Raw genomic sequence first — 10,651 nt, 5'->3', positions numbered from 1 at the left:
TTAAAATTTGACAAATCTATGCATTATAAAAGTTGACCAAACACCAATTATATGATGATTTTATTCGGAAACTAGATAGAATACATGTATTCTACATTTAGATGTTAGCAATTTGGCATAGTATTTTATCCAAAGAGACTAACATGCAGTTAAACTAAGTCCAACTAAACAACCACACATCAGTCATTGCAATTAGCTTGAAAGAGATGGAGATATTTTCACCATAGGCAGACTCAAAGACAGGTGGTAAAGGCCTACAGTAGGGGGGGAAAGTACGAGACAGTGGTAGGAAGTAGGATCTGGCAACAACGTCACTGGAATAGTCACCCCCGGACTCTTCAATAACCCTGGCTTTTGAACCATTGAGATCTGGCAACGACTCATTGGAATAGTCACCCCCGGTGGTGCCCATGTCCATTATCTCATAGGTGCAAACATTTTTGTCCCTGGCCTTGTAGGCTGAAATCCCACCTGAAAAGACACAGACAATAGATTTTTGCCATGGTATGCATGCATTCGCAAACATAACAAACATGCAACTCGTCACTTCCATCCAGTGGTGTAAAGTATTTAAGTAGTTTTTGGGGGGTATCTGTACTTTATTATTTATATTTTTCCAACTTTTACTTCACTACATTCCCAAAGAAAATACAATTTTCCCTGACACCCAAAAGTACCTTTTACATTTGGACAGGAAAATGGTCTAAATTCACGAGAACATCCCTGGCATCCCTACTGCCTCTGATCTGGCGGACTCACTAAACACAAATGCTTCGTTTGTAAATTATGTCTGAGTGATGGAGTGTGCCCCTGGCTATCTGCCAATAAAAATGTTAATAAATACAATTGTGCCTTCTGGCTTGCTAAATATAAGGAATTTGAAATGGGTTATACTTTTGATACTTAAGTACATTTTAGCAATTACATTTACGTTTTATACTTAAGTAGGCCTATATTTAAAACCAAATACTTTTAGACTTTCACTCTAGTTATTTTCTATTAAGGTATCTTTACTTTTACTCAAGTATGACAATTGAGTACTTTTTCCAGCACTGCTTCTATCAAACTATAAAGTAGAGTTGTGGGTGAGACACACTTTTCAGCTGGTGCTCCTTGGGCCATGCTGGGAATTTCGCCTGGATCCTACGAAAATGAAAATATTTATAAATCAATCAAACCACTTTTTAATGCTTTCCTAAAATACAATTCAAGCCACTGATTATAGCATCACTGCAATTCAAAATCATGAAATGTTGTGTTTCTAGCTCCATGGAGCAATTATCAAATGCAATGTAATATGAATGAATAGCCTACCGAAAAGAAGAATAGGAAGATGCTATTAAAACCTGTCAGATTTAAACAGAAATCCCATTGGTAAAATCTGTTCCCTTATTCTCACACAATCAACAACATATGCACACAAGTCAACCTACATCAGCCCAAAGCCGTTCCCATTGTCTTCCCAGCCATGGTCAAAATTAATTATGTGGTAAATGGAGGTGAAAACTCCTTTCGTGCCAAAGTTGACACAATAACCATCGACGTTAAATGTTGAGTCTCGTGATGATATGGTGTGTGGTCCTCCCACTACGACCCGGGAAACCATGCAGTTTATCAGGCTACAGATAAAATAAATTATGATAAACTTCACAGGGTGGTGAAAGTGCACGATGATGCGCTTGATGCTACTTTCCAATAGCCTATCAAGGGTCTTATTCTGTTGACATGATCATCGATGCTTGACTGCCGTTTGACAAATACAAATATTGTCCGCCTTATCCATAATAATCTCTTCATGTAGAAGAACCTACATGAAGAGCCTAGAAGAGCACTACATCTGCGAGCTGTTGACACATTTGCGATGTGTTTTTGTGACAAAACTATCCGTAGAGTTGAAAATGCGATGGAAACACATTGCATTTTAGCTTTTTATTCCGTCCATGAACAAGTACATTGCGTACATTACGTCATCATTCACTGATTTGTAACTGCAACAAGTCCATTTTGTGGAAACATACCACTGGTGGGAAAATGCCAAATGTGTCATGCGGATTCTAGAATATTCGCATGAAAATCCGTCGCCAATTGGATGGATGGATGGAAAGGTACTCACTCATTTTATTTGTATAGAATACATTTGTGCATATTGAAAATTATAGGATTACCTGTCAACTACATAAATAAAGGCGGGGCGTCTAGGTTTCAGAGCATGACGTGCTTTCCAACGACCAATGGAAATAGAAAGAGGGGAGGTCCTTTCACCAGGAAGGTATTTCAGCAGACACGATGCGATCAATGTTTTGACCCAGTCATTAGTTGTCGCGTGTATATATATATATATATATATATATGTCCATGCACTACCTTTATAGACCACGCACGAGCTTCATTAGCTTAGAATTGTTTTAGCATGGCGAAGCTGTGTTGCCTCACGATGTCTCTCTCTGTCCAGAAATGGTTTTGCGTCCTGATTCTGTGTATGTTCTCTCATGACGTTGTTGCAAAAACAGGTAACTTACTTTTCAAAAACCTTTTATAGTAAATCGCTTCTTGTTGATGTTGAGTTTCTGTGAGAACGTATTATTGATCAGTAACATTGTTACAACTTTAGTCATGTTGCCCAATGTATGGCGTTCGTTCAAAGCTTGCTACGTTGTAGCTGATTTTTAAGGCGGGGCAATTATGGCTTCCAAATTCTGATCTTTTGCGAAATACCTGATCTGATTGGTCAAAATAACAATTTTAGTGGCGATTGAATCAGAATTGGGCTCCCTGTGTTAACGCAGCCATTGTAACCTTGACTAATATGTTTTTCTTTAGTTAGGCGCAATGTTCTCTTCATCATGGCTGACGATTTGAGACCAACATTAGGATGCTACGGGGATCCTATTGTAAAGTCACCAAACATTGATCAACTTGCCTCTAAAAGTAACGTCTTTCTCAACGCATATGCCCAGGTAGTCCTACAACAAAGTGATTTAACGCTGTAGCGCAAGCCTACATTAGTTGGCAATTCATTTTCTACCAGTGACTGTAACTATATAGACAAAATGGGACATTAATTTATCTCTCATTCAATTTGTAGCAAGCAGTGTGTGGACCAAGTCGGACCTCCTTACTAACAAGTCGTAGACCTGACACAACCCGGTTATATGACTTTAACTCCTACTGGAGAGTGCATGCGGGGAACTACACCACTCTCCCTCAGTACTTCAAGTCAAAGGGCTACACCACCATGTCGGTTGGAAAGGTTTTTCACCCAGGTAAAAGGATCCTAGACATTTTGTCAGCAGGTTGACATTTTATTGGGATGAATCTATTCCTGAAGGCTGAGTGGTTTCTGCTTGATGGGTCAGACGCAAAGTCAAAATTGGCTATATAGTAAAAAAAAATGCCTTCACAAATGTTTGTTTTGGTCCTAATTGAAAGTTGGGTGTAAAGTTAGCAGTGTGTTTTTAGTTTTCAAATCTGACTTTGTGGCTAGTGACCAACCAACAAAGCTGCCGACAGGATTCATCCCAATAAATGCCAACCTGCCGTTTGTCTTAGACCCACTTAATGTTATTGGTTGGTGAATTCTTAGTCTACATTGACAAATTAGTAACAATTATCTTCTGTGTTCAATGTTTTAAAACCCCTTATTGCACAAAATAAGCAATCTCTTGTCATGTGATGTGAATCTATCACATTGCCAGAGGCTGTTTCCCATGTCGTCTTAATACTAATATCGCTGTGTTTTGTGCTGAAGGCATAGCCTCTAATCACTCAGATGATTACCCGTACAGCTGGTCTGTACCTCCTTATCATCCTCCCTCTTTCAAGTATGAAAATATGAAGGTCAGTGTTTGTCTTGACTGCTGCCATAACTCCATGGTCTACAGATGCTTTAGCCATATATGGCTTAAATGATGTCGGTATACTGAATAGTCTATTTACTTTAGTGAATGGATTCCATTCAGTAGACATTAATTTTAAGAAATTGCTACAGGTGCTTATGCATGTTGTCTGATTTGAGCCCTCTGTGTATTATGTCTAGTTTAACTGCCTAATGTAAATGTTTCTCATGCATTTAAAAAAATCTGAAGGGTTTAATGTTTAGCATGAATGAAATGTACTGCTTTGTTTAGGTTTGCAAGGGCAGTGATGGCAAACTGCATGCCAACCTGTTGTGCTCAGTTAATGTGTCTGAAACCCCTCTTGGGACACTGCCAGACATGGAGAGCACAGAGGAGGCCATCAGGCTGCTCAAGTCCACCAGGGATTCTGGCAAGAATTTCTTTCTGGCTGTTGGATTCCACAAACCTCACATTCCCTTCAGAATCCCACAGGTACTGCAGCTGCCTGGCTTACTTCACCATAACACCAGGAGCGGTTAAACCAGGGTTTTCCATACTCGGTCCTCAGATCCCAAGGGGTGCATGTTTTTTTTTTTTTTCTCTACACTGCTGACTCAAATCAACTAATCAAGCTTTGATAATTTGGATCAGCTGTGTAGTGTTAAAATAAAAAAAAACTAAAGGTTCACTCCTTGGAGTCCTGAGGACGGCGTTTGGAATACGCTGGGTTAAACCATGATGTAGATGGTATGATTTGTAACATACTGATGAAACTGCCTTTGCACTTGTAAACTGTAATTTCGTTCTTAAATTGCCTAATTTGGTGTATTAGGATTTCTTGACACTCTATCCCCTGGATAAGATGAGCCTGCCTCCAGACCCTGACGTTCCTAAAGGCCTCCCCAGCGTGGCCTACAATCCCTGGACTGACATCAGGAAAAGGGAAGATGTCCAAGCTCTTAACATCAGCTTCCCATATGGGCCAATCCCAAAAGATTTCCAGGTTGGTTTGGATTTCTTTACTTCCAATCTGTTACATGAGGTGGTATGATGCAGATAAATGTTGAACTATTTAAACATTCTTACAGAAACATACAGGTAGAAGCAGCATATTATACTACAGCAGGTTGCATACTGTTATGTATTATTGATATACCATAAATGTTGGCTTCAGCTCCAGATTCAACAGCACTATTATGCATCTGTGTCATACATGGACTCCCAAGTGGGTCGGTTGTTGAATACTCTGGATTATCTTGGCCTGGCTGAAGACACTGTTGTGGTCTTTACATCTGACCATGGTACGTCAATTCTTCCTTCTGTTTCAATACGTTATGTACTGTAGAGATGTGAAATCTGCTGCATGCATCAAACTGCTGTCTAGCCTATAATAGTTTGTCAACGGGTACATTTATTGTGTAGTTTGTCCACTAGATGGGGCTGTGACAACACAAATTATGCCTTTACACTCCTGAGTTGACATACTTCACCAGCCTCAAGCTTGGATCCCTTCAAACCTTATGTTAATTTGACTAGGAACTGTTTATCCATGTTGTATAGCGATAATTAAATGTTAGTCTTGTTTAAATATATTGTTTGGGTATGTATTTGTAATGGGAGTAATTTCTCTTACAGGCTGGTCACTTGGGGAGCATGGAGAATGGGCCAAATACAGCAACTTTGACGTGGCCACTCGCATTCCACTAATGTTCTACGTAGCAGGTGTGACTGCAGTCCGTCCTTGGCCCGAGACCTTCCCTTACATTAATGTGTTTGGCCCAACACCGCATCGCTTCACACGAGGTATACTATATACTCCTATAGTCAATAACTAGTTTTCATTCCTCGTGCACTTTTTATCACTGATCTGGCAAGATGTGGTGATGATGATGAAGGCAGTATGGTGGAAACCGATCCAGTTTTTTTTTCTTCCCATCAGTGGTAGTGAAGGAAGCCATTAGGAAGATTGAATTGCATACTCCTTGCGTCTTCTCTTGTCTTCTCAAAACCCATTGGCGGAGGCAGAGGGGAGGGACCTCTGGCGTTCTCATCCAATGGGTTCTGAGAAGGATAGGACGTGAGGAGTATGTAAATGGACTGTGTTTAGACAGGTATCTCAATTCTGCTAAAAAAAAAAAATCAGGAATTGGTCTTTTGACTTATCAGATCAGCCCTGGAAAAAGAGCTGATGTGAAAAGACCTATTGTGATTGGTCAGAAGACCTATTAGTGGAAACGCTAGAATTGGGCTGGCTGTGTAAATGCAGCCTTTGAGACACACTATTCTATTCTCTCTGCAAGTCATTCTCCCAGGACAGATTGCAGGAAGTTTGTGCTCCACTATGGCTGCGTCTACACAATACTGATATTTTTTCCACTAATTGGGCTTTTGATCAATCACATCTTTTTCAGTGCTTTTCTCATTGGTGAAAAATATCAGCATTAGGCTGCCTGTAAATGCAGCCTATGTAACATTGTTATTCCCCATATAATGTAGTAGACTATCGGTTGTGGGGCTGTGACTCACACGACCTCTTCTCCACAGGAGGAACAGTGCGCAACGTGAACGAGCTGCTAGATATCTTCCCCACTGTGTCTGTCCTGGCTGGGCTGAAGCCCCCGCTCCCCTGTCCCGACAACTCCTTTGACGTGGAGCTCTGCACCGAGGGACACGACCTGGCCTACACCTTCAACAACGACGACAACCGCAAGAAGTCTGAGGCCATTGCCTTCAGCCAGTACCCCCGGCCCGCCGACACCCCCCAGGAAAACTCTGACCTGCCCGACCTGAAGGACATCCGGATAATGGGCTATTCTCTGCGCTCCTGGGACTATCGCTTCACCGTGTGGGCGGGCTTCGACCCAGCTAGCTTCCAGGCTAACCTGTCAGACGTGCATGGTGGGGAGCTGTACCTCCTGGAGGAAGACCCAGGCCAGGACCACAACCTGTACAACACCTCTGAGCACAGCCTGCTGCTCTGCAAGCTGGGCCAGGGAAAGCAGCCCTGGGCACAGACCCTCAAACAACACCTCCTATACCTCACTGCAGGGAATAAATCTAAAGGGATGGCATGATGCTTTGTGTAATGAACTATTTTGCTGTGTTCATAAGGGATGTTTCCATTCTAGGCAAGTGCCTATATCTAGATTGTTTCAGCTTCTATTGGCACTTTAGGTTTTTAGGTGTAATCCTTGTCTTAGCAGTTCAGGTTTCTGGATGTTGATGGTGAATTTCAATGGCAAGAATTTGACACCAGCTCTAAATCGAACCTAACAACTCCAATAGATCCCTGTTCACTGGTTATCAGTATGTTAGTTTGAGATCAGACTTATTTTTCAAGCATAAGGTAATGTACTGTAACAAACTGATGGTGAAATGTGTATTTATATAGGGAAAGATCATTAGGGCCAACATGGAGGTGTTGGTGAACATGCTGTACTGTAAAACTATCCACGTTCATACTTTGCACAATTTATTATTTTTATTTTTTTTATTTTTAAATGTTGTACCAAATAAGCATACTTTTTTTTTGGGGGGGGGGGTGTGGGGGATAATCTTGTCAATGTACAGTAGAAGGAAAATACTGGTCCTCACGGAGGATCCACCCCAGTGTGTTCAGGGCCAGCAGACAGGCTTCGTTGCCAGCTGGGCTGGAAAATTCCATTCTTGTTTTTTGCAGTCTGAACGTGAGGTCAGGCCAGTTGGAGATGGATCCATGGGCTGATTGAAGCTTATTTTAATTGCTTGCGCCAAAAGGGAATTGCATGTGTGCTGAAACTTTATCTGTGATTTTAATTCTCTTTCAACTCCTGTTTACAAGTTCTGCTAGAAAATGTTCCCCATTTAGGTTCCTTCCCCTGTGAATGAGGCAGTGTCTTTCAGCTCCCAGACAGTTATCTGGAGAGAATGTGCAACTCCAAACATATTGTCCAAAAATAATTATTCTTACCACTCAACTAGTCCTATATACAAATGTGTATTCTTCACTATTTCTTTCATAAGAGTGGATCTGTTAAGGTAGTGTGTACACTAAAATTGGTTAATTTAACTTTAATCTGTCAGGCACTGACACTCAACCTTGAGTTGCACCACCATCCTGATGTAATTGTACAGGGGAGCGCTTCATTGACTCACACAGGATTGTTATTCCCCTTAAGTAGACAATGTGACCTAACACTGATAGTCGATGGACTTTAACCATGCAAACCTGTTAATATGATTACACAAGGAATCAATGTGGATGTGGTAATGGGTCACTGCTTAAGATAATTATTACTTTGATACAACCATGTGATATGTGTGGTGAATGAATCTGTTACATCCAGGGTTGTTTTTGAAAATCACATGCAGATTGGTCGGTTGTGTTTAGGAATCAATCCCCATTTGTTGGTATTTAACAAATCCATATCAAATTAGTGTCACTTTGTCTTGCTGATTCAGATGCACCTTATTAGGGTAGCGGGTAATGGCAATTCATGAAAAAAATGCTTGATGACGATTAATGAATTGAGAGAATGTTGCTGAAAAACCGATCTTGGTTTTAGAAACGCAACTCCCAAGTTGCAGCAGCAGGACCCTGCTGGAGGAGGGAGAGTAAAGACTTGTATATCAGCCCAATGTCAAACCCATACAAGCCAGCTGGACTGTTAGGAACTAGTCTGACAACTATTACACTGGCAATCAGAGCGACTTGGAGATCATGAGCAAGCTCTCGCTCATAATGAAGTGCTCATTCTTTTGAACGCTGCCTGTCTCCACAGTCTGGTATTGAGATTGGTTATGGCTCACAGCAGCTATTCAAAACAACTGGCCTACACCAGCAATTCAATATTAACTCAGATTTACAAAAATGCCCAATGTTATGTTTTATCATTGATTTAGTGTATCTTATTTTCTGTCCTTGCCTGCAGAATATGGTAATTAGAAACAATATTATTCCTCAAACTCAAAACTGCATTATACGTACAGTATCTGTCTCGAGGGCAAATGTGCCTTGTCCTTGTAGCTTGGCTGAGAGGAGCAGCTGGTAGACAGTTTTTTTTTTTCTCCAGAGAGTGTTGTACTGTAGGATATGGCTGGTAGACAGTGTTTCTCTCCAGAGGATGTTGTACTGTAGGATATGGCTGGTAGACAGTGTTTATCTCCAGAGGGTGTTGTACTGTAGGATATGGCTGGTAGACAGTGTTTCTCTCCAGAGGATGCTGTACTGTAGGATATGGCTGGTAGACAGTGTTTCTCTCCAGAGGGTGTTGTACTGTGGGATATGGCTGGTAGACAGTGTTTATCTCCAGAGGGTGTTGTACTGTAGGATATGGCTGGTAGACAGTGTTTCTCTCCAGAGGGTGTTGTACTGTAGGATATGGCTGGTAGACAGTGTTTATCTCCAGAGGGTGTTGTACTGTAGGATATGGCTGGTAGACAGTGTTTATCTCCAGAGGGTGTTGTACTGTAGGATATGGCTGGTAGACAGTGTTTATCTCCAGAGGGTGTTGTACTGTAGGATATGGCTGGTAGACAGTGTTTATCTCCAGAGAGTGTTGTACTGTGGGATATGGCTGGTAGACAGTGTTTTTCTCCAGAGAGTGTTGTACTGTAGGATATGGCTGGTAGACAGTGTTTCTCTCCAGAGAGTGTTGTACTGTAGGATATGGCTGGTAGACAGTGTTTCTCTCCAGAGAGTGTTGTACTGTAGGATATGGCTGGTAGACAGTGTTTCTCTCCAGAGGATGCTGTACTGTAGGATATGGCTGGTAGACAGTGTTTCTCTCAAGAGAGTGTTGTACTGTAGGATATGGCTGGTAGACAGTGTTTCTCTCCAGAGGGTGTTGTACTGTAGGATATGGCTGGTAGACAGTGTTTCTCTCCAGAGAGTTTTGTACTGTAGGATATGGTTGGTAGACAGCAGTGCTCCAGTGAATGGTGTGGCAGATACAGTGCCTTGCAAAAGTATTCGGCCCCCTTGAACTTTGCGACCTTTTGCCACATTTCAGGCTTCAAACATAAAGATATAAAACTGTATTTTTTTGTGAAGAATCAACAACAAGTGGGACACAATCATGAAGTGGAACGACATTTATTGGATATTTCAAACTTTTTTAACAAATCAAAAACTGAAAAATTGGGCGTGCAAAATTATTCAGCCCCCTTAAGTTAATACTTTCTAGCGCCACCTTTGCTGCGATTACAGCTGTAAGTCGCTTGGGGTATGTCTCTATCAGTTTTGCACATCGAGAGACTGACATTTTTTCCCATTCCTCCTTGCAAAACAGCTCGAGCTCAGTGAGGTTGGATGGAGAGCATTTGTGAACAGCAGTTTTCAGTTCTTTCCACAGATTCTCGATTGGATTCAGGTCTGAACTTTGACTTGGCCATTCTAACACCTGGATATGTTTATTTTTGAACCATTCCATTGTAGATTTTGCTTTATGTTTTGGATCATTGTCTTGTTGGAAGACAAATCTCTGTCCCAGTCTCAGGTCTTTTGCAGACTCCATCAGGTTTTCTTCCAGAATGGTCCTGTATTTGGCTCCATCCATCTTCCCATCAATTTTAACCATCTTCCCTGTCCCTGCTGAAGAAAAGCAGGCCCAAACCATGATGCTGCCACCACCATGTTTGACAGTGGGTATGGTGTGTTCAGGGTGATGAGCTGTGTTGCTTTTACGCCAAACATAACGTTTTGCATTGTTTCCAAAAAGTTCAATTTTGGTTTCATCTGACCAGATCACCTTCTTCCACATGTTTGGTGTGTCTCCCAGGTGGCTTGTGGCAAACTTTAAACGACACTTTTCATGGATATCTTTAAGAAATGGCTT

At 41.5% G+C, this 10,651-nt stretch overlaps 1 protein-coding gene across 4 annotated transcripts; it reads left to right on the top strand.

Moving 5' to 3' along the window:
* Nucleotides 1-2,244: 2,244 nt before the first annotated feature.
* On the top strand, nucleotides 2,245-8,122 carry ids (iduronate 2-sulfatase). Of its 4 annotated transcripts, XM_021583570.3 has the most exons (9): nucleotides 2,245-2,510; nucleotides 2,821-2,957; nucleotides 3,086-3,263; nucleotides 3,749-3,837; nucleotides 4,128-4,328; nucleotides 4,669-4,839; nucleotides 5,011-5,137; nucleotides 5,472-5,639; nucleotides 6,381-8,122. In XM_021583570.3, exons 1-9 carry the CDS (start codon nucleotides 2,411-2,413, stop codon nucleotides 6,908-6,910), a joined length of 1,701 nt encoding a protein of 566 aa, XP_021439245.2. In that variant the 5' UTR covers nucleotides 2,245-2,410; the 3' UTR covers nucleotides 6,911-8,122. The 4 variants fall into 4 exon arrangements, with proteins under 4 accessions (XP_021439245.2, XP_021439247.1, XP_090075501.1 ...); XM_021583572.3 differs by lacking the exon at nucleotides 2,821-2,957; XM_090219375.1 differs by lacking the exon at nucleotides 3,749-3,837.
* Nucleotides 8,123-10,651: the final 2,529 nt, after the last annotated feature.

The sequence above is a fragment of the Oncorhynchus mykiss genome, chromosome 25 (genome assembly GCF_057628025.1).
Source record: "Oncorhynchus mykiss isolate SJ-2025 chromosome 25, ASM5762802v1, whole genome shotgun sequence".
Classification (NCBI taxonomy): Eukaryota; Metazoa; Chordata; class Actinopteri; order Salmoniformes; family Salmonidae; genus Oncorhynchus; species Oncorhynchus mykiss.
This window is presented reverse-complemented; position numbering and strand designations above follow the sequence as displayed.

Coding starts and splice junctions, on each gene's coding strand:
- ids (XM_021583570.3), top strand. CDS start 2,411: ATGGCGAAGCTGTGTTGCCTCACGATGTCTCTCTCTGTCCAGAAATGG. Junction 4,329..4,668: donor TTCCCTTCAGAATCCCACAG/GTACTGCAGCTG, acceptor TTGGTGTATTAG/GATTTCTTGACACTCTATCC. Junction 4,840..5,010: donor CAATCCCAAAAGATTTCCAG/GTTGGTTTGGAT, acceptor TGTTGGCTTCAG/CTCCAGATTCAACAGCACTA.